The sequence below is a fragment of the Rhinoraja longicauda genome, chromosome 33 (assembly GCF_053455715.1).
Source record: "Rhinoraja longicauda isolate Sanriku21f chromosome 33, sRhiLon1.1, whole genome shotgun sequence".
NCBI classification, from domain to species: domain Eukaryota; kingdom Metazoa; phylum Chordata; class Chondrichthyes; order Rajiformes; family Arhynchobatidae; genus Rhinoraja; species Rhinoraja longicauda.
The window spans coordinates 15,724,476-15,752,214 of NC_135985.1; the positions used below are offsets into that span (position 1 = coordinate 15,724,476).

General features: G+C 49.8%; 1 protein-coding gene across 5 annotated transcripts in view; it reads right to left on the bottom strand.

Moving 5' to 3' along the window:
- The window catches only part of frmd5a (FERM domain containing 5a), a 136,053-nt gene that overhangs the window by 12,112 nt on the left and 96,202 nt on the right, over nt 1-27,739 (bottom strand). For all 5 annotated transcript variants that reach the window (XM_078427421.1, XM_078427418.1, XM_078427422.1 and 2 more), the window contains exons 3-13: nt 27,265-27,307; nt 25,485-25,563; nt 18,469-18,566; nt 15,263-15,386; nt 14,714-14,801; nt 13,406-13,494; nt 11,852-11,915; nt 10,604-10,695; nt 8,292-8,366; nt 7,273-7,341; nt 6,400-6,506 (exon numbers count right to left, since the gene is read on the bottom strand). In XM_078427421.1, coding sequence (XP_078283547.1) covers nt 6,400-6,506; nt 7,273-7,341; nt 8,292-8,366; nt 10,604-10,695; nt 11,852-11,915; nt 13,406-13,494; nt 14,714-14,801; nt 15,263-15,386; nt 18,469-18,566; nt 25,485-25,563; nt 27,265-27,307 — 928 coding nt within the window. The remainder of the gene's footprint in view (nt 1-6,399; nt 6,507-7,272; nt 7,342-8,291; nt 8,367-10,603; nt 10,696-11,851; nt 11,916-13,405; nt 13,495-14,713; nt 14,802-15,262; nt 15,387-18,468; nt 18,567-25,484; nt 25,564-27,264; nt 27,308-27,739) is intronic.

The following is a 27,739-nucleotide window of genomic DNA, read 5'->3' on the forward strand; positions in this document are numbered from 1 at the left end:
CAATCGGCACCGCTTCGACCAGCCTGAACATTGATTCCCTCCCCACCTGGCTGTTGTGTAAGTTATCTGCACAGTGCGCGGTAGTCATTCGCCCAGGGCACTCCGACAGCACTTCACAACCCATGACCGCGGGCAACAAGATGGGACCAGGGGAAGCTGGTGCAGGGGGACACCACCAACTGCAGGTTCCCCTCCAAGGACACACACCACCCTGACTTGGAAACGTTTCTCCGTTCCTTCACTGTCACCTCATGGAAATCCTGAAATTCCCCGCCCGCCCTCACGGGTGGGAGCATCGTCCAGGCATGGACTGTAGTTAAACCACCGCTCGCCGCCACCGCCACCTTCTAAAGGGCACGGGGACGGGCGAGAAACGCTGGCTCGGCCAACGACGCCCACAATCCCGCGTTTGGCCCAGGACCAAACCTTTCTCACCCATGCACTTGCATGAATGTCGTTTACACGTTGTAATTGTATCTGCTTCTACACTTCCTCCAGCAGCCCCTTCCACACATCGACTGCCCTCTGTGTGAAAAGGCTCCCCCTCAGGTTTGGATTAAATCTACGCCCTCTAGTTTTAGACTCGCCCACCCTCGGGACAGGACTATGACTATTCACCGTATCCACTGCCCTCGTCATTGTTATAAATCTCTAGAAGGTCATCTCTCAGCCTCCTATCTTCCAAGGACTCCGGCCCCTCCACATAACGCAACCCCCCCCCCCCGTGCATTTCTACAATGCTTCTGGCATCTTCCTTTACAGCCAGAAACGTGCTATTTTGTAGGGATCGTTGTGTGAATGTGTACACAGCAAGATCCCAGAAACAGCTCTGTGATTATAACCACTCTAGCGGTAACTACTGAGTCCGGGACCCCAGAGAACAGCTCCCCGCTCTATAGTCGACAGTGCCCAAGCCAAGGGTCGCTGGGTGGGACCCTTGGTTTGATCGACCAGTGGATGTGCGGCGCTCCCCCCTCCCCCCCCCCCCCCCCCCCCCCCAGTGGGGCTGACTGACAGCCTGGCCTTGGAGTGAGAAAGGGCCAGCGGGGGCCAGTCGCACGGAGGCTGGCCGAACGGCCTTTGTGATCTCTCATCCCCCAACTTATTGAACTAACACCCCCCACCCCCAGGCACCTTCCACAGGGCTTTTATTCACAAAATGCTGGAGTAACTCAGCAGGTCAGGCAGCATCTCGGGAGAGCAGGAATAGGTGACGTTTCGGGTCGAGACCCTTCCCTTGAGAAGGGTCTCGACCCGAAACGTCACCCATTCCATCTCTCCTGAGATGCTGCCTGACCTGCTGAGTTACTCCAGCATTTTGTGAATAAAAACCTTCGATTTGTACCAGCATCTGCAGTTATCTTCTTATACTGCCTTCCACATGGCGACAACAACCGCGTTTACCTGCACTGGCGCCGGACGTCCCGGGATAGGGCGGTGAGGCCGAGGTGAGGGCGGGGAAGAGCGGCAGAGCCCCCAGCGCTTTGCTGAGGATCCGTGGGCCCAGGGAGAGGATCCTGACCCTGACATCGCGGCAGCAGTGGTTTATCATCCGCAGGTGCACGTTCACCTTGGTTCTAATCTTGATCAGACATTTCACCATGGCCGCTCCCTGACACTCTCTCTCTCTCTCTGGCAGTGTAACAGTCCCGGCGGAGGAGGCTTTGCCAGCCCGAGGCCACCAAGGGGAGATGGAACTGAAGGTCTCAGCGGCTGAGGGAAGCACGCAGGGCCACGAGTAGCAGCAGCGTTATTTACTCAGCAGTTATTTATACCCCTGCTGCAGTCACCGTTTAAATGCGGAGCTCAGTTCGTCTCTGCCGTACACACTATCGGGTTACAGCCCAACGTGGATGTCCTTGGGAACGCGGGGGATTGGATGTATCCTGGATGGGGATTGTAATATAATTGTATAATAGTTTCAATTGGTATATTTGTTTGTATAGTATTCTGGTGGTGGGTTCTGTTTTGGTTTTATTGTATTGTATATATTATTTTAATATTTGAATAAATATTTTTGATTTTAAAAAAAAAACGTGGATGTCCTGATTTCAGCCTCAAACCGGCCTCCATACTGCGGCGGCCCCACTACAGCCGTAGCTCCACCGAGGCCGCTCAGTGTGTCCGGGTCAGGGCGGGAGGGAAGGTTAGCGAGGGTCTGGCTGTCCCCGCGGCACGCTGTGGCCGTCCACAATCACTCCAGTTCACAATACACACTCCAGTCCACAATACACACTACAGTCCACATTACACACTCCAGTCCACAATACACACTCCAGTCCACAATACACACTCCAGTCCACATTACATACTCCAGTCCACATTACACACCCCCGTCCACATTACACACCCCGTCCACATTACACACTCCAGTCCACAATACACACTCCAGTCCACATTACACACCCCCGTCCACATTACACACTCCAGTCCACATTACACACTCCAGTCCACATTACACACTCCAGTCCACATTACACACTCCAGTCCACATTACACACTCCAGTCCACATTACACACTCCAGTCCACATTACACACCCCCGCCCACATTACACACACCCCGTCCACAATACACACTCACGTCCACATTACACACGCCAGTCCACATTATACACCCCGTCCACATTACACACTCACGTCCACAATACACCCCCCCGTCCACAATACACACTCACGTCCACATTACACACTCCAGTCCACAACCCACGCCCATCCACAATAGTCAAGTCAAGTCAAGTCAAGTCAAGTCCATTTTATTTGTATAGCACATTTAAAAACAACCCACGTTGACCAAAGTGCAGTACATCAGTACAGGTACTAAGAACGAACATACAATGGCACACAAACATAACAGCACATACATAAACGGTTCACAGCGCCCCCTCAGAGGGCCTCAGTCGCTAGGGAGTAGAAATAGGTTTTGAGCCTGGACTTAAAGGAGTCGATGGAGGGGGCAGTTCTGATGGGGAGAGGGATGCTGTTCCACAGTCTAGGAGCTGCAACCGCAAAAGCGCGGTCACCCCTGAGCTTAAGCCTAGACCGCGGGATAGTCAGTAGCCCCAAGTCGGCCGACCTGAGGGACCTGGAGATAGAGTGGTGGGTTAGAAGATTTTTGATATGGGGGGGGGGGGGGGGGGGGGGGGGGGGGGAGCCCGTTTATGGCTTTGTATGTGAATAGGAGGAGCACAGCACAATTACACACCTATTTGCAAAGTATTTACACCCACACCCAACGCACAAACACACTGGCACACACACAACACAGACACCAATACACACACACACATACACCCAACAACGTACCCAACATAACACGCACACCACACACTCACATCCCATCACCTCAACGTCATGCTTCCATCCAACCAGAACAAAACACATACCTCCTCCCACAGAACACACCTGCACACCCAACACACACACAGACCCACCCCCTAACAGAACACAACACTCAATGGCCTTGTATACTTCCCTGGAGAACACACACACAGTTCCAGAATCGTGACCCAGTGACGATCTGACATACAATTCCTAGTCATGGTGCGTGTGACCCCAGCTTCCCGCCTGTACCCGTGAGCGGTGGTTTTGCGGGGTAGTTGGGGTGTTCGAAACACTTCATCTCAAGGGTCACCTGCCCCTCTTCTGCCGGGTGCCGTTTCAGAGGCAGAGAGGCCACGCACGAGTAACGTCTCTTCCTGCGTCCGAGGCCTGACTGCTTTTCAACCCCCTCCCGACCTCTCCACCGCCACCCTGCTCCTGAACATCCCCCCACTTCCCCTCCTCCAGCCAAGCTCAGAGATCCTGCACAAGCCAACATTCCCACGAAACATCCAGGGATTGTTGTTGCATTAACGACACCGTTATTGCTGGTGTAGGTTTACATGTGATGTGAGTTAGTGGATCAGTTCCAAGTCTCCTCTCTCTGGATGCGAATCTCTCCCTGTTTGTTTCCAATGGAGGGTTTGGCCAGTGAGGAAGTTGGGGCCTCAGAGACCACCCCCCCCCCCCCCCCACCACTCCCCAACTCCCCCCCTTTCCCCCTCCCCCCCCCGGGCTGTGAGCAGCCCCCTGAGGGTACATCAACAGGCCAGAGCTGTTATTGCTGGCTGGCCCTTCTGTTCTTCCAGTGACAAATTGATGTGCTGTTAAAATATCCTTTGAGCAAGCTTTGAAATAGATGCCTCTGAGTGTCACTGACAGGTGCGGCCCACCCTGTCAGCCTCGGGGACATTGGCCGAGCGCCCGACGGCCTCTGGGAGCCGGGGCCGAGGGGCCGAGGCAGCTCCACTGGTGACCGGGCCGCCGCAGCACGGCGGGGGCCACACAGGTCCCGGGCCCCGCTCCTCGCTCACTCCCGGTCCGTGTCAAGTCCTGGGTTCAAAACCCGAGACGGGGAATGAGGTGGTGCTGAGGGAGCGCCGCGTTGTGGGACGGGTGGTGCTGAGGGAGCGCCGCACTGAAGGGTAGGGGGGTCAGTGAAGAGGGAGCGCCACACCTGGAGTATTGTGTGCAGTTTTGGTCTCCTAATTTGAGGAAGGACATCCATCCTTGCTATTGAGGAATTGCAACGTAGGTTCACGAGGTTAATCCCCGGGATGGCGGGACTGTCATATGAGGAAAGATTGGAAAGACTGGGCTTGTATTCACTGGAATTTAGAAGGATGAGAGGGGATCTTATAGAAACGTATAAAATTATAAAAAGGACTGGACAAGCTAGATGGAGGAAAATTGTTCCCGATGTTGGGGGAGTCCAGAACCAGGGGCCACAGTCTTAGAATAAAGGGGAGGACGTTTAAAACTGAGGTGAGAAAAAACGTTTTCACCAAGAGAGTTGTGAATTTGTGTAATTCTCTGCCATAGAGAGCAGTGGAGGTCAATTCACTGGATGAATTTTAAAGAGTTAGATAGAGCTCTAGGGGCTAGTGGAATCAAGGGATATGGGGAGAAGGCAGGCACGGGGTACTGATTGTGGATGATCAGCCATGATCACAGTGAATGGTGGTGCTGGCTCGAAGGGCTAAATGGCCTCCTCCTGCACCTATTTTCTGTTTCTGTCGCCATTCTACCACATGAACAACCAAGATTGAATGTTCTCTAGACCCGTCTAAAGAAGGGTCTCGACCCCAAACGTCACCCATTCCTTCTCTCCAGAAATGCTGCCTGACCCGCTGAGTTACTCCAGCATTTTGTGATACCTTCGATTTGTACCAGCATCTGCAGTTATTTTCGTACTTTATCATGTTGCTGTTTGTGAATGTCCTGCCGCTCACAAATCAGCCGCCATGTTCCCAGTGTTGCTTCAGTGCCTTTGTGAAGGTCCTTCATGAGTTGTGCCGGGGGATCTCCTGAGGTTACTGACGGGCGGGTGCGTGTGTACCGCCCCTGACATTGACTTGGGTGCCCACCCCGAGCAGGAGAACGTCAGCACCCCATGGAATAAGGAGAGTGAACGGGCGGGATGCTCACAGTGTTAGCAGCGGTTAGTTCCCGGTCAGAGAGCAGAGGGTGGAAATCACACCCAGTCACACTCGGCCTCTGCACAACACTGACGATGGGCAGAGAAACCACAGGAGACCCTTCAGCCCATCGTGTCAAGGCCTAGCCTTTGTAAAGTTTACTTTAAACTGCGCCCCCCCCGTTGGGGTCTCTCTATAAAGCATCCCTCAGTAAGACCTCCCGCCCCGACATGGCAACTCCAACAGCCTGACCGCGGTAGAAGACGGCAGGGAAAGAGAAAAATACATTCTGACCTTCCATCACAGTGAGGAGGTGACTGGAGGAGACTCACTGTGATGGATGTTTCTTTTGTTTGGTGTTGGTTATGATTGTATGTGTTATTGCATTTTTATTGATTATTCTTATTGGTCTTATTGTTGAACTGCGGGTAATTTTTCATTTCACTGCACATGTGTATGTGACAAATAAATTGACTATTGACTATTGTCTATTGACCACTGTCCCGCGATAGGGCATCACCTTATAAGCCATCCACCAGTGAAGAGCCTCTGTGAACCAAACTAGGGACAGGTCTCCTTATAAACAGCCCTCCTCCCAGCCAGGGGTCTCCTTATAAACTGTTGCCCAGCAAAGGGTCCTGTTGCAAACTGTCTGCCAGCAAGTTATACTCCTCAGTTTGCAGCCGTTTTCACTTTGAATTAATTCTACTTTCTTCCAGCGGCTACGGTGGCCAATAGTAGATGATCGAGGGACTTGTTTCTAATTGATGGGGAGCACACGTTGACATTTGGGCAGTACTTGGGTCTACCCACCCTGGCGAAGCCTGATGCAGTCTCCAGAACATTCCCCACCTTTCCCCACTGTTCCCCTGTGGTCAGACCTAGTGTGTGTCACAGGACCATTCCCCGCCCTGCCTCGCTCTTCCTTGGCCAGTCCATTACCTTCCATGATGGAGATGTGCACCGCCCTCCTGCGGGTCCTGGGCACACTGCACAACCTGGAGCCGTGGGAAATGGAAGGGCAACTTTGGCTGGGCACCAGGCCTGACCTGCGGGCAAGGAAAGCACGAGCATGGGTGAAAGACAATCCTGGCACGAGACTTTTGAGTCCATTGACTTTACCTCCTTGTACAGCAGGCTGGGAAACAACATAACAGTCGCTGCCATACCCTCCACCTCAACTGGCCTCTTGCATGAGGCGGAGTACACAGGGCAAGAAGTAAAGAGCATAGGCAGCCACTGTCACAGAATCAAGGCCATTCAGCCCCTTCTTCCTAGACTGGCATTAAGCGAATGTGGAATTCTCTGCCTCAGAAGGCAGTGGAGGCCAATTCTCTGAATGCATTCAAGAGAGAGCTGGATAGAGCTCTTAAGGATAGTGGAGTCAGGGGGTATGGGGAGAAGGCAGGAACGGGGTACTGATTGAGAATGATCAGCCATGATCACATTGAATGGCTCGAAGGGCCGAATGGCCTCCTCCTGCACCTATTGTCTATTGTCTAAGCCTGTGTCTCTGTAACTGTACAAACCTTTACACAATGGATGGTATCATCCGGCAGTTGGGCATGTGGGTGTTGGTGTATGGAGAGATCCCATGGAGGGGTTATAGAGCAGGGAGACGGGGCATCATAGGGCAGTGGAAACAGAGACAAGGCTTTCAGAGAACAGCACATATATCAATGTGGACAGTGGATACAGAAGGTGTTTGAACAGGTTTTAAAGTGGTGAGAGGAGGCTTTCCCTGCAGCGTCACTTACACCACAAGCAAGATGAGAGCCAATGCTTAACTCAGAACTCTCAAGTGCACACTCTTACCTGTGAATCTCTGGGGGACTCCTCTTAATCTTTGCGCTGGACTCGATCACTTCCTTTGCGACTCTCCCACTGAAAATAGCATTCACAAAATGGGGGTGTCAGTGAATGAAGGCAACAGGTTGGCACTAACCCTCCCCCGCTGGCCCTGGACATATCACCTGATCAGACTGAGTGCCTTTCTCCAGAGGCTGTCTTGTAGATGATTGGTGTAAGTGGGCGGCATAGTTCAGCAGTGGTTAGTGCTGCTGCATCACAACTCCAGCAACCCAGTTGGGGTTTGCACTTCCTCCCTGTGAAAACCCGCGTAGGTATTCCTTCGGGTGCTCCAGTTTTCTCCCACATCCCAAAGACATGTTGGGTTGGAAGGTTAACTGACTGCTGTGAATTATTCCTAATATGGGTGGGAGGAAAAAGAATTGGACGAAGCTAATGGGTGCGTGAGAAAATAGGATGCAGGGAACTTCATGGTAAATGGTATTGGTGGGTTTGGTCTTGGAGCTGACATAGGCACAATGGGCTGAAGGGCCTCCTTCTATGTTTAAAAGGAACATGAGTATACGTGAGAATAGGGTCTCTTGTGCATGAGTATGCCACATTGCAGTAACAGCTTTCATTTATCTCCGGTTAAGCAAGCATTGCTGACACCAGTTAAATGCAATCTTGCAAAATGCTGTGGCGTTTTCTTGCTAAGAAGCTGCCAAGCAATCTCGGTGTTCTTGTTTGAATGTGTTTCCCTATGCTGATTGTAAGCTCTCATTGTCCCACCCACCCATCTGTCACCACGCTCTGCAGTGAGAAGTTGAAGTCGCCACCACTGGGTCTGAACGCCATGTTCACAGCAAGCACCGGCCTTGGCTTCAAACCCAATGGAAAATGGGAATGGCTCCCGATTATCTCAGTCCATACAGTCCCAGTCCAATGGCAGGGACACTGCAAACACTTTGTCCTTTCCTGATTGTGACTTTAGCCTCTGATCTCCTCTTTCACTACAGGAAACTCTACTTACTGTGGGTATTTACCTGTATCGAAACCGACTCCCCTTGAAGAACATGTTGCTGCTTGAAACAGTTCGCACCTGGCTGGATTTCTCAAACCTGGGAAAGGCCAGAGAAAGCATCAAATCCTCCACTGCCACTGCCCGTCCCTAGAAACTCCACAGAATGCTTTCCCTCCCCTGCCAAAAGGGTGAACCAGTAATCTCTGTCCCCCACTCTTGTTCTCTGACTATAGCTTGTGCTCCATGTTGTCTCGGGCACGGGAAAATGTTCCAAGTATCATCAAACACAAAATGAGTTCAGGCACCGACCAGGCCACGTGACCGACAGCTTGGTCAAAGAGGGTGATTTTCAGGAAGAGTGGACGGGTTCAAGTGTGGAAGAGACATGAAGTTCACATTCCAGGTTGATGATGGAGACTGAATGGACATGTGTTAATTGCCATTCCGAAGCATGGCTGCAGGGTGATCGCAATTCAGAACTAAATATTTCAGGGTACTGAACAATTATGAAGATCAGGCAGAAAGGAAAACGGTAGGGGATTGTCTTGTTAAATGGTTTGACATCAGTACAGTGGTTGGAAAGGATCCTAGTTAAGCAAATTGCAATGTAGAATCAGTATCAGTGTGAGCAGAGCTGAAAGGCAGCAGTGGGCTGTAAATATTGATGGGATTAGTTTCCATGCCTCTGAATAGTAATGTAGGACATGATATAATAAGGACATTGTAGGAGCATGTAACATGGGTAATAAACTATCCATGGGGGACTTCAATCTACAAATAGACTGGGTAAATCAAATTATCCTAACCATGTGGGAAAGAATTCCTGGAATGTGCACGAACTCTTCGTGGAGCTGATTGGGAAACAGGCTATTTTAGATATTTTTCTGTGGAGGCAGAAACATATCATTAATAACCTTGTTAGAAACAGCCCCAAGGAAAGAATTGACATAATATGACAGAATTTTACATGAGTTTTGATCTGGAACCCGTGGAAGTATAGGCAATGATGAGGGTTTGTGGGGCAGGTCAACTGGGCTAGACTGGGCAACCACTTTAAAGAATAACAGTGGACTGCCAATGGCCGTTTTTAAAAGAAATAATGCACAATGTAGATCACACCCCTTCGTTCACGGCACAAAAACATAACAAAAAAAGTGGCCCAATCTTCGATTTCAGGAGAAACTAATGGTGGTATTAAATATAAGGAGAAAGCCTATATAGTTGCCAGAATATGCACTGAACCCGAAGATTGGGGAGTTTGTGAATTCAGCAAATGATCACCGTGGGGTTGATAATGAAAGGAAAAGCGGAGCATGAGAGTGAACTCGAGGGAGGCATAAGAACATTGTAGGAACTTTTACGATCCTGATAAAAGGGAAAGACTAGGGAACATAAATATAGTCTCACAGACAGACAGGAGAATTTATAATGGTAAAAGTGGAACTGGCATGGGTTCAAATAAGTCGTTTGTCTGTCTTAACAAAGACCAAAAAATACGTCGCAGAAATATTGGAACAATAGTAAAGGGTCCGAGTTACTCATGAGGAGATGCTGTCAGGAAAGGCTGGAAGCTGGTGAGTCTCAGGGACCTGGTGATCGACACCCCTGAGTTTAGCAACAGTGGATTTTCTGATTATATCTTCTAAATTTCTCTAGATTGTGGAATGCTGCTTGTGGATCGAAGGATAGGAAGAGGGAGATGCAGACAGAGTGAATGGGCAACGGTGGAACAGATGGAGACAGTGTGGAAATGTGAGGTTCTCCACTCTTCTAGCAAAACAGAAAAGATGGGGAATGTTGCTGCTCAAAGGGACCTGGGGTTTCCTTCTGCACTGGTGAGTTAACATGCCGGCAGTCAAGCTGTCAGGAAAGCAAACAAAATGTTAGATTTTATTGCAAGAGGATTTTGACAGGGTGGGTATGGAGAGGATGTTTCTTCCTGAGGGAGAATCAAGAATTGGGTTACTGTTAAGAAATAAGGGGTCCACCATTTGAGGCAGATGAGGTGAAATGCTTTCTTTCACAGGGTATTGAAGTCTCTTCCTCAAAGGGCAATGGAAGCATAGTCTTTGCACATCTTCAAGACAGGGGAGGAAGATACTTTATAAACGATGGGGAAGCAAGAATGTAAGAGTTGAGGTTGCAGCAAATAAAAGAGCAGGGCAGGCTTGGGGGCTGAGTGGCCTACTCCTGCTCCTCATGTTTGCATGGTCACACATAAGGAGATGGTAACAGGGAGAGATGGAGGGGTGGGGGGAGTTCATGTGGGCAAAGGGCTGAGTGGTTGAATGGCCCGTCTCAATGCTGAACATTCCATGCAGTACATGTACTCACTTGTAAAAGGCTTGATTCTCCACTCCGCACTTCCACAGATGTTTGCAAGCCTCAGGCATTGGAGCAAAGTATGTCAAAATAATCTTCGATTCCTGATGCGAAAATAAATTGGTTAAAGGTTTAAGATGGAGCTTCAAAGCACGCGCATCCCCTGCTGACTAGGTTCTTCAGGATTTCTGTCAGGGACGGAGGGCCAGTGCTACTGAAGGGGAGGCAGGCCAAGCTGGTGGGAGCGATGAGTAGAAGGAACAGGAAGGCCAAGTAACAAAGGCCCCTCATGACTGCTGGCTGAGGGATATTAAAAATCTCTTCATTTCAGACAGCGCATGGTACTTAATGTTTTACAATTGAGGGGTTCCTGATTGAATGTGTTGGGCTGTCCCAGACTCTGTACAAAGGGGTCCCGTTGTGGGAACTGTCCCCATAGGATAGGATGCTATCAAAGGTGCCACCTCCGCAGAGAGTGGGGCGCTAGTTGCCGTGGACAGTGCCTTCCGTTGATTGATTTTTGGATGGAAAACTAGGCTACTAACCCTCACTTTGGTCTGCAATCGAGATCTGCAGACTATTTCTGTGCAATTTGCTAATCGGGGATGTGCTTAGGCGTGACAAGACGCTACTGGAGTGCTTGTAAGAAAATAATTTCACTGTGCGTTTGCACTTTGCAAATGTGACAATAAAAAGCACCATCATTGAACCACAGTTAGCACCTGTCTTGGAGTGCTCCCCTGTGGACAGCCCAGTGTCATTTAATGGTGAGAATTCATCAGGACAGACAGGAACCTCATCTGAAGGCAGTGGGAGAGGGCTTGAGCGGATGGAGAAGAGAATAGTTCACCCCATCCTGGGATGGATGGTACATGTGGGCCTGACTGGCGACTCCTGCCTCCTAGGGACAAACATTCAGAAATGCAGGTACACACCAAGTCAGTTCTTGCATGCAGCTGGAAAATGCAGAGACATAGCATTACACGGTATGGAAACTACCCTTCAGCCCACCTTGGTCCATGCTGACCAAGGTGGCACTCTGGGCTAATCCCATTTGCCTGCATTTGGTCCATATCCTTCTAAATGCTTCCAATCGCCATATCTGTCCATTTGTCTTTTAAAGCCACAATTGAATCTGCTTCTATAGCCATGCATCATTTACTGTGAATATATTGGAAGATCAAAGTGTAGATATTTTGCTGCCAGATGTGATGAAAAAGCTTTTACAGACTCAGCAGGTTTTACAGAGTCAGCATTCACCTCTTTATGAATGGCGTATAAATTAAACGTTTTCCCTTCAAACTTCATCTTGCTCACTTCAGTCCTGGAATTCAGAAAGGAACCAGCATTAGTGTTAGTCATGATATTCACGCAGCCTCTGGGACTTGTAATCTTCATTAACACTAGTAATGTTACAATGGGATTTGGTTCAATCTGGGCAGAAACCATGTGCAGTTGCAGAGGAACCTCCACAAGCTCAGGCCCTGAAGTTCATAAGTTCCTGGAGCAGATTTAGGCCATTCGGCCCATCGAGTCTACTCTGCCATTCAATCATGGCTGATCTATTTTTCCCTCTCAACCCCATTCTCCTGCCTTCGCCCCATAACCCCTGACATCCTTACTAATCAGTGTTGTCCATCCTTCAGTGCACTTTAACAAGCAGCCAATATGTACATGGCAAGATCCCAAAGCAACTGGATAATCTGCTTCAGCAGGGCTGTAAGGAATGTCGTGGTGATTCCTCCATTGAGCTATTTCTGCTATAACACCATTGACTCGTTGGGATTTGAGCCTTTTGATTTACAAAGCTATTTTTCTTGATTGTGAATATGATTTATCAGAATGCCCATAAGGCATAGTCCTTTTTGTTTTATGAAAATTCACTAAACGGAACATTTTTCATGAACGTGTACATTAAGAATTTAGAACGGGGGCAGAGAGAGTTCTGCACTCATCTTCAGTGCAGAGGTCTGGGAATCTCCACAGCCATCCCAGCTAGAAGTGCTAGGTTTAATGTTGATTCCAAAAGCTGCACTTCTGACAGCAAGGCACTCCCTCTGTACTGCACTGCTGTGACACTAGAGATAGATTTTTGATTAGTACAGGTGTCAGAGGTTATGGGGAGAAGACAGGAGAATGGGGTTAGGAGGGAGAGATAGATCAGCCATGATTGAAAGGCGGAGTAGACTTGATGGGCCGAATGGCTAAATTCTACTCCTATCACTTATGACCTTATGGCAGCCTAGATTTCTGCTCCCACCTCTCTGGTGTGCACGTCCAATGCTTGGTCACCTGATGCTGAGCCAAGAGGATCCCTGCCCATTCACAAGTTACCAAGGAGCCATCTTTTGATGATGTTGAATACTACTGTGATGTCCGGGCTAATAGCACCGAAGCCGAGGGATTTATTGTGATGAGATCACTGGAGACCCGGATGATTCAGAGAACTACAGTGCTTCCGGCTGACCCACTACACACTGCAGAGTTTGTACATCACTGTGGCTCCAAATATTGGGAGACATTGTGCTGGGCCAGTGACTTCAAAGAGCCGTGAGCAAACCTTTCCAGTCACAGTGACAGGTGATCACAGTGGCCACCACTTGGGGTCCACCAGAATTAATTGGGGAAAGTTATCATTGAACATTGACGTGGGCCTGAGAGAGAGATCTGTCTCGGATCAGCAAAGGTTCAGGATGTTCTGGAGCACCAGTGGCTGTTAGTTCAGGAACCACAGCCCTGAAACTGTAGCGGGTGGTATTTTAGGTACAGGAAGTAGTGACAGGTCTGCCCTTTACCAGGGCTCTCTCTACTCACCACTTTATGTGATGAATCCGCTTGTTTCCTTGCAACACCACAAACCCCGCTGGGGTGAAGGCTAGAAACGCCACGTTCCCTGAGACATCCTGCAGAGAAATGTTGACAATGAGAAATCCCAGGACTTTCTGCCTGAATCATTGATGAGATACTGTTACAATCTTGTGCAGCCCCCTCACCATGTGGCAAAGCACAGTTTGCATTTCCCCATCGATGTGCCTGAGGTCACTTTACATATTCCTACCCCATGTCCAGAGTCCAAGCTGTTCACAGACATCGGGACAGGTGTGAGCCAGCCAGAGAGAGAGGCAAGGGGCAGGAGAGAGGAAGGGAGGGATCGAGAGCAAGCGAGAGGGAGGGAAGGAAGGAGAAAGAGATTGGAGGAAGGGTGTGATGGGAGGAAAAGGGGAGAGAGAAAGCGGAGGAGAGAGGGGGGAGGGAGAGACAAAGGGAAGGAGGTAGTTAGAGAAAAAATGATATGGGGTGGAAAACATATTCTCAACATGAAGCAGGAAGAAGCCAGATAGATGGCTTCTTGAGCCGGCTCTTCCATTCACTAATAGTCTCACTCCATTTAAGTAATAATCTGCATTTCATTCTTCCTTCTAAAGTGGGTAACATCGCGTCAACGTGCATTGTACTGCACCTGGCCCTCTCTTCCTCCCATCGGTGGGAGAGGAGAGAGAGGGCGGTGGAAAGTGAAACTAACAATGAAAAGCCCAGATAGAGTGGATGAGAGGATGTTTCCAGTAGTGAGAGAGTCCAGGACCAGAGGGCACAGCATCCGGATAAAAGGACGTACCTTCAGATTGGAGACGAGAACAATTTTATTTAGCCAGAGGAATGTAAATCTGTGGAAATCATTGCCACAGACGATTGTTGAGGCCGATATTGGGGATTTTGTAAAGTGGAGATTGACAGTTTCTTGATTCAAAGGTTATGGGTAGAAGGTAGAAGATTGAGATTGAGCGGGAAAAATATATTTGCCAGGACTGAAAGGTCTAATTCTGCTCCTATGTCTTATGGTCTTGTGGAAACTAAGGAATAGGTGTCGGGAGGGAGAGGGAGGGTGGGAGAGAAGGTGGGTGGGAGAGTTAGGAGGAGAGCTGTGCGGGGGGTGGGGGGGGGTCACTGGGATGAAGAAATGCCTTGAAGAAACGCTGAAAACCAATGTGGATGTTGGCGGTTGAGCGGTGTGCGAGTTGCGAATGAGGGGACCTTTAGTCAATTAGATGGAGAGTGGCCACCGCCGAGAATGGCAGCCCCGGGTCCCAGCGCCAGCCAGCCCGGAGCCAGGCTCTGCCGTACCTTGCAAGGGTGAGGGTCAACTCCGTACGTTTCCAACGTCTGCGCTTTCTTCAGGAAGTTCAGCTCTGCAGTGTCCGGGGACTGCCCGCTGCGGCGAAAGGAAAGACACGGAGTCACTGAGAGAGTCACTGGAGATCCACGCCCCCCCCCCCCTCCCCTTCCCTCACCGGCCAGAGACCCCCCACCCCCCACCTCCCACCCTCCCTCACCCGGCCAGAGACCCCCCACCCCCCACCCTCCCTCCCTCACCCGGCCAGAGACCACCCCACTCCCCACCCCACACCCCCCCTCCCTCACCCGACCAGAGACCCCCCCTCCCTCACCTGGCCAGAGACCACCCCCCTCCCCCCACTCCCCCCTCCCTCACCCGGCCAGAGACCCCCACCCCCCACCCCAAGTTCTCCCCGCTCTGCTCATGGTTCCCAGTTCCGTGCATCGCCCCCAGAGCTGAGTAGAAACAGCTACTTCCCAGCCTCAAGAGCCTTCGGCGCGGAAACAGGCCCTTCGCGTGTAACATTCATATAAAACCTTCACATAAGCCCACTGTACCTAAGCTCCGTTTTGTGAATGTCGGAAATTTTTCTTTCCAACTTCTCGGAATGTTTCGGGAAGAACTGGAACTTGGAGCTGTATCCCTCGGGATGCTTTCCTGCATCGTAGTCCCCGATTTCAGCTAGAATTGAGAACATCTTTAAATAAGCAACAGTTTCAAAAAAGAGACACAAAACGAGGTTTCCTACGGTCTGGGTCATATTTGTACTGACCCTGGCGGAACAGTGAATGGCTATCAATAAATCAATGGAGCACACCTTCCCACCAGAGAAGAAAGACCAGGGATCGCAGAATGAGTCTGTCATAGAAGGTATGAAACAGAGGAGTCAGGGGGTTGAGAGAATATCCCTCTGGCCTTTGGCGTTTCCGCCAGCACAGAGCCCTCCCCGGTGTATTCCTCCAGCGCTAATAGTTGATAACTGAAGTAGTCGGCACCCGCTCATGTTGGGTTAAGAGGCTGGTGGAACTGGTGCCAATTCTCATCCTAAATCTTGAACATAGCAGCACATGAGGAAACCATGGGTCTAGTCTACCCTCCTGTCCGAACAGTAGCTGATGTGCACACTGAACTGCCAGAATAATCGGCGGAGCCCTGCATTAGAGACCCGGTTGAATAAAACAATTTCTGCCCATCCGCTCTCCTTCCAATGAGCATGCAATGACTCTCTGCTGCCTGACCATTCACCTTCTAATGCCCATCTGCTGTCCGACCGGTGGCCATTCCATGATTACCTGCTTCCCATCCACTGTCCAACCACTGACCCACTGCCATCCATTATCTATCCCAGTGCCCACCCACTGTCCTGGTGCAGACCATCCAATCCATTGGGATTGGACTGGGACCCATGAGCAATCTATTGCCCACCCACTACCCAACCACCGACCATCCACTGCCTAAGCACTGACCATCCATTACCTATCCAATCCCCACCAGCTCTCCATCCACGGAGCATTTACTGCCCACCCAATGCCCATCTTCTGATCATCCACTGCCCAAGTGCCGACCATCCATTATCTAGCCAATACTCATCCACCATCCAAGCACTGCCCAAGCGCTGGCTGTGATGAGTGCTGGACCAAACCAGACCAACGGTGAGATTGCTGCCGACTTTATATCCGTCCACCCCGCCGTCAATACCATCCTCTCTCCACAACCTCACATTTCACTCCCACTCAACCTTTATGACACCTGGTGCTCTGGAACCAGACGTCTGGCCTTCCCCCGCCAAAGGACTGCGCATTTTTAAAAAAAGGCCACTCGGCCCACCTGCTGCGCGCTGGCGTTTATTCTGCACAACAGCTCCTCCCAATCTCTCCTCCGCCCCTGTCACTATGTCCTCTCCCCGGGTTTGTTTATCCAGCTTCCCGGTAAACCATTCCTGAGAGTATCACATTCTTCCAGCTCTCTGGGAGAAAGAACTTCTCCTGAATTTATAATGACCGCCTTATAACCATGGAAAGATTTCCTTCAAGAATGTCCTAGGAGGTAGTTGTCACCGAACCAGCTCCACTCCAACCGGGACTCTGGTGGCCACCAGACATTGGCCAAGGTGACCACAGGGTGGAGACACGTTTAGGGCTCAGGGAACAATGCGTGTTCAAGGCCATGTTTGGTCGGAGGAGACCCTGGTGGCCTTTGAGTTTTGTTGTCTTTATTCAGAACTTTCTCAACCGCATCACTTTGTGGGGGATGGATGGTTACACTCGGTCCGCGGAGCGTGGGGATTCAACGCGAGAAAGGGCAGAAAGAAGGACTAGAATGATAATGTACTTCACACATCTCAGAGCAAAGCCTTGCGCACAATCACCTCCTTCAGAGCGGTGACTGTAGTCATGGAGCCAAACGATTTACAATCCTACAAGTTGTGAAATCAAACGTGGCAACATCCAGAAACCCGTGACTTGGCATCGAGAAAATAATCCGTCAAAGGTCCTTGAATTGTCATAAACACACATTGTTCATTGGGTCGGCAACTCTGCCACCCTTACCTCTGCAAACTCAGGCGACCACATCCACCCACCCGCCACTCGTTACCCGATAAGCCCCTTCATCACTAAAGGCACCCTGTCCCGTCACCCCAAACCCTGACTTCCAACCCCTGCCTTCAACCCCACCGCCATGATCCCTGTCATCCAATCACATCAACCTGACCACTGTGCCCCTACTTCCTTCACCCTGACCCCTGTCACCCTGACCCCTGTCACCCTGACCCCTGTCACCCTGACCCCTGTCACCCTGACCCCTGTCACCCAACCATGTCACCCTGACCCCTGTCACCCAACCATGTCACCCTGACCCCTGTCACCCTGACCCCTGTCACCCTGACCCCTGTCATCCTGACCCTTGTCACCCTGACCCATGTCACCCTGGCCCTTGTCACCCTGACTCCTGTCACCCTGACCCCTGTCACCCAACCATGTCACCCTGACCCCTGTCACCCTGACCCCTGTCACCCAACCATGTCACCCTGTCCCCTGTCACCCAACCATGTCACCCAACCATGTCACCCTGACCCCTGACCCCTGTCACCCTGACCCCTGTCACCCTGGCCCCTGTCACCCAACCATGTCACCCTGACCCCTGTCACCCTGACCCCTGTCACCCTGGTCCCTGTCAGCCTAATCCTTTCACCTTGACCCCCACCCCGCCTTACAATGACTCCGCCTCACCCCACACCGTCTCACTCTGACCTCGGCCTCACGCTGCTTCCCATCAACACTGCCTCCCATCAACACTGCCATATATTCAACCTTGCGATCGGGAGTAAGATTGAATCGCCGGCACCTGGGAACATCAGCCAGCATTGACGTGCATTGATATCGCACCGAGCCAACCCTCCGGGCATCTTCCAGCCATTGAGGTGCGGTTGCTAGTGGAAGCCCAGCCCGAGGTTTACACACAGCAGCTCCTTGGGAACAGCGGAGGGTCACCTCCGAGGAGCTCCATCTCCCTTCGCCCCGATCCCCGCTCTCTTTAATCCAGTTACCCTGACACCCCTTCACCCCATCCTCGCTGCCCCTCACACCGTCGTCTTCAACCCTCCCTCCACATCCGATACCCAGATGGGCCGATGCCGCTCAGTCCAACCTCCGTTCACTCTGACCCCAGTTCATTGTCAAATTGTGTTCAATAATTGAAGCCCTGGACGACATTCGCTGCGTCGCCTCAGTTGTTGCAGTGCAGTTGTTGTTGCAAATGTTACCTTGTAGGATGAAGGCCGCGAGTAGCGCCGCGTCGGACGTCTTGCACAGCAGGCGGCCGTGGTACAGATCCCTCTTTATCTGAAGGAAGACCAGGTACCTGGAGGGGAAGAAGACCGGGTGAAGGTAGGAGGACCGAAGGGAGATGTTTGGGTGCACGAGACCGTTTGGACATGGGATATGCCACCATTAGGCGCGGACACGGGCTCCAGAAAGCACTGGCTGTGAAAGGAAACTTCTTACAACGTGTGGGGAAGAGGGAAGAGATGCAGACAGTGGGACTGTCTGAACAGCCTTGTCAATAACGGAGCATCTCATAATCATAAGATCGTTAGTGATAGGAGTAGACAATAGACAATAGGTGCAGGAGGAGGCCATTCGGCCCTTCGAGCCAGCACCGCCATTCAATGTGATCATGGCTGATCATTCTCAATCAGTACCTCGTTCATGCCTTCTCCCCATACCCCCTGACTCCGCTATCCTTAAGAGCTCTATCCAGCTCTCTCTTGAATGCATTCAGAGAATTGGCCTCCACTGCCTTCTGAGGCAGAGAATTCCACAGATTCACAACTCTGACTGAAAAAGTTTTTCCTCATCTCAGTTCTAAATGGCCTACTCCTGATTCTTAAACTGTGGCCCCTGGTTCTGGACTCCCCCAACATTGGGAACATGTTTCCTGAATTAGGTCATTCGGCCCATCAAGTCTACCCCGCCATTCAATCATGGATGATCGATCTCTCCCTCCTAACCCCATTCTCCTGCCTTCTCCCCATAACCCCTGGCACCCCCACCCTGAACCATTGTGAGTGATTGGGATTGACCAGTGCACATTGTCAGGGTGACAGCTTCACTAGTACTTCCTCTCCAGCCTCTCCTCCCATCCACCCCACGCTTTTTTTTTCTTGGAGACAAAACAAACTACAGAGGCTGGAGACTTAGTGTAGAAATAAAGAAATGCAGATGCTGGTTTAGACATAGAGTGCTGGCGTAAGTCAACAGGTCAGGCAGCATCTCTGGAGAACATGGACAGGTAGCTTTTCGGGGCGGGACCCTTATCAGATTGGTTGTGGGAGGGGGGGGGGGGGGGGTGGAACCTAGAAGAGAGGAGAGACGGTTCAAAGTGCGGGAGGTAATAGGTGGGTATTGGCAAGGGGGAGGGGGCGGGGGCATGATGGGCAGATTGGTCGACAAAGGCCAGTGATGAAAAAACGTGTGAGAGAAAAAGATTGAAGAATTGCAAATTGTCAAACAAGAGGAAGAAATGTAGGTAGAGGGGGTGGGAAAATAGGTGTGAGTGCAGGTAGGCCACGGGGGGGGGGGGGGGGGGGGGGGGCGGGAGGGGGCGAGGGAGGGGGGGGGGGAGGAGTTGTCAGAGGTTAACTAAAATTGGAGAATTGAATGTCATGCCGTTGGGTTGTAAGCTGCCCAAGTGGAATATGAGGTGCTGTTCCTCCAGTTTGCATGTGGCCTCACTCCGGCAATGGAGGAGGCTCAGGGTGGGAAGGGAGTGGGAAGGGGAGGTAAAATTAGCAACTGGGAGGTCCGGTATGTTTTGAGCGCAAGTGTTCGGCTGGACTCTTGTTCAAAATTCAAAGTGGTGATGGAACTTAACGAGTCGGACAGCATCTGTGATGGGAATGGACGGACGAGGTTTTTGGCCGGAACAGTTCTTCGGATTGCGCAGAGACCACTCCAAACATTGGCACTGGCACAACCCCTCCACCCCCCCCCCCCCCCCGACCCCCTCCCCACCTCCTCCCTTCTGTTTTAAAGGCAGCACTCACACCGGCCACCGATCGGACCAGCCCGGACTCCGGCACTGATGGGTCAGGGCGACCCTCGGGAAACCGGGGCAGCCGATGCCGACTCACCAGGTCCCTACTTGCCGGAGCCGGCCTCTATGACTGGGACCCGGACAGTTGAAGAAAGAAAGGGAACGCCTGCATATTCGTGGCACCCTTTCACAAACACAGGCGGCTGTAGACGGTTACTGGGCATGGTGTAGGAATGGTGACTGCCCGCACAGCAAGATCCCACGGGCAGCCGGGTCATCCTGGGCCCCATAGACTGGGGGAAACATCTTTGGCCATCTGCATAGCCTTTTACATCTGGCCTGAGGGTGGATCCTACCGCTCCTTTGCCTCCACAGATGCTGCCCGACCTGTTCCTCCGGCAGAAGGCTTTCTTTGCTCTGGATTCCTGCATCTGCGGTCTGCCGTGTGTCCATTTCACTTGGTGGGTCTGTCTAAGACTGGTGCCGAGTTACGGGACCATAGTGTCCCGAGGAACTAACTTGGGGGACCTCACAGTACGATAGACACACCTTCCCCGCCGATCACCCCCCCCCCCCTCATCCCCCCCTCCCTCATCTCCCAGGCTGCGCTAAGCCGGGGGAGAACGTGTTGCATCTGATGGAGGAGACCTGTGCTGTGACTATCTTTTCCTCTCGACCCCACTCTCCTGCCTTCTCCCCAGAACCCTTCAAAAGCTGTGAAACATTGTTGGACATTCAGTGGCTATGAGAGGTGCTATAAAAAGGCAAAGTGTTGCTGTTGTTTGTGTGTGTGGGTGCATTTGCCAGCGCCGGGGGTACACTGGATTTCCCAGGATTTCACCTCATATTTCGCCTGGGCAGTTTGCAGCCCAATGGTATGAACATCGACTTCTCCAACTTTAGATAGTTCCTCTGTCCCTCTCTTCCCCTCCCCCTTCCCAGATCTCCCTCTATCTTCCTGTCTCCACCTATATCCTTCCTTTATCCCGCCCCCCTGACATCAGTCTGAAGAAGGGTCTCGACCCGAAACGTCACCCATTCCTTCTCTCCTGAGATGCTGCCTGACCTGCTGAGTTACTCCAGCATTTTGTGAATAAATACCTTCGATTTGTACCAGCATCTGCAGTTATTTTCTTACACTACTGGATTTCCCAGGAGGAGGGGAGTGATGGTGATTCATGCCTCAAGGTTACTGCTCAGGAGCCCTGACAGACGTTTGCTCTTCCATTCCACATCATCCACCAGCCTTTCCATTATCCACCCACCGGCTCCTAATCAGTGCAGCCTCATCGTTATCTCCTGGCAGGCATAATCTGCTAATTTATTTCAAAATTCAAATTAAGATAAAAATGCAGCACATCAACCAGAGCTGCAAACCACCAGAAACCGCCGGAGCAGAACCTCTCCAACCTCTCCAACATATCCTGATTGTGTTCGCACACTCAGAACAGTCACACGATTTTTCTCAATCCAAATGTCTGATCCATTGGATCATAAAACAAAGGAACAGAATTTGTCCACGTCGCTCATCGAGTCCACTCCGCCGTTCAATCATGCCTGATCTATTTAACCATCTCAACCCCATTCTCCTGCTTTTTCCCCGTAACACTTGACGCCCATTTCTGGCGAGACCCAATTTTAAATAACTTTAACCTTACAGTTTCATCAGAGTCGCATTCCGTTTCTTATTTCATTATTATTATTTTTTAATGTAAGTATTTCCAACAATGCCTTTGCCACTGAAAGAACCCTGAATTTGAAAAGCTCACTGAAGGTCACAACATCTGGTGGAACCTGTCCGTGGTGATTCGACCCTGCCCCGTTTTGGATGAGGCCAACACACGACTCATTGCTTTTCCAAACAAAAGTTTCCCTCACACAAAGTTACAGCAAGCATTGCTCAAATGTGAAGCCACACACCTTCCGGTCAACTTTATGTGAATCTCCCACCCCATCCATTCCCCTCTACATGTCCTGAAATGTCATCGTATTTATTCTGCCATAACGGGACCAACATAATTAACAAGGAACTGCAGATGCTGAAATCTTGAGCATAACCCCGGAATAACTCAGCGGGTCAGACTGCATCAGTAGAGGGAACGAATAGGAATGTTTTGGGTTGGGTCTAAAGAAGGATCTCAACCCAAAGTATCACATTTTCACACCCTATACAGATGCTGCCTTGCCCGCTGAGTTACTCCAGCACTTTGTGTTTTAATTACTAACAGAAATACAATCTTGGGATTGTTCTGGCATGGAGGGAGACCACTCAATCCTTAGTCTATTGAACCCCCATTGGAGCAACCTCAGTCCCTTCTCCTGCTCTTACCCAAGTTATTCCCTCCTGTGCACCCATTCAATTCTCTTTTAAAAGCATAACTTCCATCACCCTTACTAAAGCTGATGGAGCACATTAAATGAGGTCAAACCTTACTCAGGATGTGACCATGATTCGTTTTTTATCATTAACAATGATTCTGTTTAGCATATTTAGAAGAGAAAAAGAGATACATTCACCTGGAATTTGAAGAATGTGAAGGAGAAACAGAATGAGAGGGTCACTAAGTTAATGGTATCAATTAGACTCTGCATAATGTTTTAGATTCCATTTAGCCATTCAGTATATGAGGCAGACCACTCCCTATTATACATACGCTGGGGTGTAGAAAACATGAAGAGAGGTTGGTTGATGTCAAAGATAACCAGACAATCTTTAATGAATCACCGCCACCCACAGGTTCCCCTCCAGGCTCTACACCATCTGACTTGGAAACATATTGTTGTTCCTTCATTGTTCCTGGGTTCAATCCTGGAACTCCGCTCCCATCCCAAACACCACAGATAGAGCAGCTCTATCAGAAAGTCTGCCAATGTTCTTGTAGGTACTCATCTCCACCTTCCCCAGAACAGTGGGAAAATAGAAACTGGCCTTTACTAATCCTCTCATCCCAATGGTGAATAAAAATGATCAACATTTCTTGGATTCATTGTTTGATTTTCGCAGCTCATATCTTTCAAATAACGGTATAATTCATCTCCTAACAGGCAAAATTTGGTCATTTCTAACCTCCCCAAGCAATATTAACAGGATTTTCTTGATGATTAGTCAATGTTCCAACATTAAAATAGAACGTAAAGTTGCGGAGGCTGCAGATCCGAAAGTAAAACTGATCTGACTGTGTTCCACATCAAATCAGCCTGGAATCTGTAAGGATCGCAACAGCCTCCGAATGGATTGAGTTTCAACACTGCTGCTCTTCACAGCTAGATAGCATTACCTTCCGGAAGGACCGAATGTCTGGTTTGAACACTGTGACACAGTAAAGTTAAAGCTCAGTGAAAGCTAAGTACATAGAAAACATCTATTTATGTGTTCAGGAGCATGGAAGAGCTTTCTGAGTGATGAGCCTTAAAGTGGCAGTCCTTGGTCTCAGGTATCACAAAATGCTGGAGTAACTCAGCAGGGCAGGCAGCATCTCTGGAGAGAATGAATGTGTGACGTTTCGGGTCGAGACCCTTCTTCAGACTGATGTCAGGGGGGGGCGGGACAAAGAAAGGATATAAGAGGAGACAGGAAGGCAGTGGGAGAACTGGGAAGGGGGAGGGGAAGGGAGGGACAGAGGAACTATCTAACGTTAGAGAAGTCAATGTTCATACCACTGGGCTGTAAGATGCCCAAGCGAAATATGAGGTGCTGTTCCTCCAATTTGCGGTGGACCTCACTATGACACTGGAAGAGGCCCACGACAGAAAGATCAAAATGGGAGTGGGAGTTGAAGTGCTCAGCCACTGGGAGATCAGGTTGGTTAAGGCAGACTGAGCGAAGGTGTTGAGCGAAACGATCGCCGAGCCTGCGTTTGGTCTCGTCGATGTATAGAAGTTGACATCTGGAACAGCGGATACAATAGATGAGGTTGGAGGAGATGCAGGTGAACCTCTGCCTCACCTGGAAGGACTGTTTGGGTCCTTTGATGGAGTCGAGGGGAGAGGTAAAGGGGCAGGTGTTGCATCTCCTGCGGTTGCAGGGGAAAGTGCCTGGGGAGGGGGTAGTTTGGGTAGGAAGGGACGAGTGGACCAGGGAGTTACGGAGGGAACGGTCTCTGCAGAAAGCAGAAAGGGGAGGAGATGGGAAGATGTGGCCAGTAGTGGGATCCCTTTGGAGGTGATGGAAATGAGATTGGTCCTTGATCTGAGATACAGTCTCCCTCTCTCTGGTTAGGGACATTATACCGATGGTGGATTGTCATAAGGGTGTGCCTGTACAGTAAAGGACACAAGTGCCGGAGTAACTCAGCTGGTCAGGCAGCATCCCTGCAGAACATGGACAGGAGACGTTTCGGGTCAAGACCCTTCCTCAGATCGATTGTAGGAGGTGCGAGAACGCTGGAAAAAGGGAGCAGCAGGACCTATGTGGCAGGTAATAGGTCAACACAGGGGAGGGAGGGAGTTTTGATTGGCAACACTTTTTTCCAATGTGCATTCCCATCTATTTCTACCCTCCACTAACCTCTCCCCTCTGCTAATTTTCTCCCTCTGGCTTTACAATCTGCAACTCTTCAAACCTATCCACACCTTCCCTCCTTTCATAGAAATATAGAACATAGAAAAATAGGTGCAGGAGTAGGCCATTTGGCCCTTCGAGCCAGCTGATGGCTGATCATCTAAAATCAGTATCCCTTACCTGTTTTTTTCCATATCCCTTGATTCCTTTAGCCCTTAGAGCTAAATCTAACTGTCTCTTGAAAACACCCAGTGAATTGGCCTCCACTGCCTTCTGTGGCAGAGAATTCCAGATTCACAACTCCCTGGGTGAAGAGGTTTTTCCTCATCTCAGTCCTAAATGGCCTACCCCTTATTCTGAAATTGTGATCCTCGGTTCTGGACTCCTCCAACATCAGGAGTTACATTGGCTACCCTCCAGTCCATAGGAACTGATCAGAGTCGAGAGAACATTGGAAAATGATCACCAATGCATCCACGATTTCTAGGGCCACTTCACCTGTGATGTCCTTTGCCTGACAACCATGTCCTCCTGCCTCTCCCCTTTTACAGCTTTCTTCCCCTCCTACAATCAGTCTGAAGAAGGATCTTGACCCGAAATGTCACCCATCCATGTTCTCCTGGGATTCTGCCTGACCCGCAGAGTTACTCCAACACTTTTTCTCCTTTTGTGTAGTTCTGTAGTTCTTTGATTCTACACGCCTGGTCATGCAAGCCCGTAACAGGTGGCAAACAGCCCCTTACCTAGTTATCTCCTCCTTCAGTGTGGCAGGGTCCGTGGGGTAAAACTTGACGCGGAAACACATGGTATACGGAGGCAGAGCTACCAAACAGAGGGGAGAGTCATGTCATTTTTGGGAGCACACTGCAAAATTATTTCGTCAAACAACAACCTATAATAATCAATGATCATACTCCCTTCTTTGGCAATCGGGTTGCAAATTACTACACCGAATCAATGACTCAAACCGCTACCCCACCTGATCTCAGACCACCCCTCTCCTTCTTTTCCTTTTTCGCTCACGTTTATCCATATGCAGTTAATAGTTGATTTGAGTTTGAGATGAATCTATTGTCACGTGTACTGAGGTACAGTGAAAACCTTTTGTTGTTTGCTAACCAGTCAGCAGAAAGACAATATATGATTACAATTGAAGCATCCACAGTGTACAAATACATGATAAAGGGAATAATACGAATAACATTTATTGCAAGTTAAAGTCCAGTAAAGTCTGATCTAAGATATTCTCAGGCTCTGCCATGAGATAAATAATAGAGAATGATTAGCACAGTTGTGTTGGGCCGAAGGACCTTTTTCTATGTTGTATGACTACCACTCTATGACAAAATTGCCATTAGTGCATTTACATTAATCACATCAAGCACTCCCTAGAATCAATAATGAACAGAAAATAGACAAATAGCTAAGTGTCTTTCTTCGGTTTAAACCAGCATCTGCAGTTCTTTCATGCACAGAAGAAGGTTGTTTGGCCCATTGAGATCATACCAATCCTATCAGTCACCTGCCCTTTCACTGTGACCCAGGGCCGGAGACTGACCTACAGATCAAAGCTGACCTACAGTGCCAGGCTTGGTGTTTTGTTCTCACCCATATATTTTTAAAATATTAATAGAATATTCTTAGAATCGTCTACATTGAAGACTGAAAGGCAGATATTTACCATCACTTGAGCTGGTGAAGGAGTCAGGTGTTACCTAACAGTCTGATCACCTAACAGTCACAAAGCGTGACACAGGAAGGGGGGTTTATAATAGGCAGATGGGTGGACAAAAGCTAGAATTGTGAAGCCACAGAGAGGAATGTAGGTGGAGAGGATGTGAGTCTAGATGGGACACAAGGGAGGGGAACAGTGCAGGATCTACTGAGTGGAATAACAGACAAGGCTACTCATTGGAATTGCAGACAGGATCATCCAATGGAACGAGACAGACACAAAATGGAATTGTAGACAGGACCACCAATGGATATAGAGACAAGGTTACCTATCGGAATTAGAGACAGGGACACACATTGGAATAAAAGACAGGGTCGCCCAAAGGAATAAGAGGCAAAGATATTCAGTGGAACTGGAGACAGGGACATATATTGGAAAGAAGGTCACACAATGAAATAAAGCACAGGATCTCCTAATGGAATAAAAGGCAGGATCTCTCAATGGAATAACAGGGTTACCAATTGGAATTGGAGGTAAAGAACCCATTGTAGTAATAGACACGGTCTCCCAATTCAATAAGAGACAGGGTGACTAATTCGAATTGGAGGTAGTGTCTCCCAATATAACTGGAGGCAGGGTCACCCGTTGGAATCAGAGACAGAAGGTTAGCCAGTGGAGCAGGGTAACCAAGATCTGAGATCATCTATGTTCTACCACAATTGACTACGGCATAATGAACACAGGAAAAACTAAAAACATTGTAAAAAAGATTAAATGTAACATTGTCATTGGAAAAATCACAATACAACATTTTAACTAGAAAAACGGCCAATAATTTGAGAACTTACATTTCATTTGTTTAATAATGGATTTGGAGATATCCAGCCAATGCTGTGAAAACAATAACAGGAAGACACGATTAAAACATCACGGCTAGGTGACTTGCTAAAGATACACAATCACATTGAGCTCGGTGGGTAGACGGAAGAAGGTGTTGCTTGTTCGATGGGTTCCTCCTGATCCCTAGAAGCAGGGTTGGAAGGATATCCAGGTGAGCAATACAAAGCATTGGGACTCGTAGCTACTGCAAGGGAGAGAGACTAGGATAGTGTGTCCATTCCCACACTGGGTCCTCTCAACCATCACGATCCTGGAAACGGGTCCCATCTCACCACACCATCCTCAGCTGGGGGAGCATTGAGACACTCACCTTTATCATGGCTGGGAACTGGGTGCAGTGTTGGGAATTCAAGGCAGGACAAGACAGACAATAAAATAATCACAATCATGAGAGTGTTAGTTCCAGCAGCAAGTTGTGTTGAA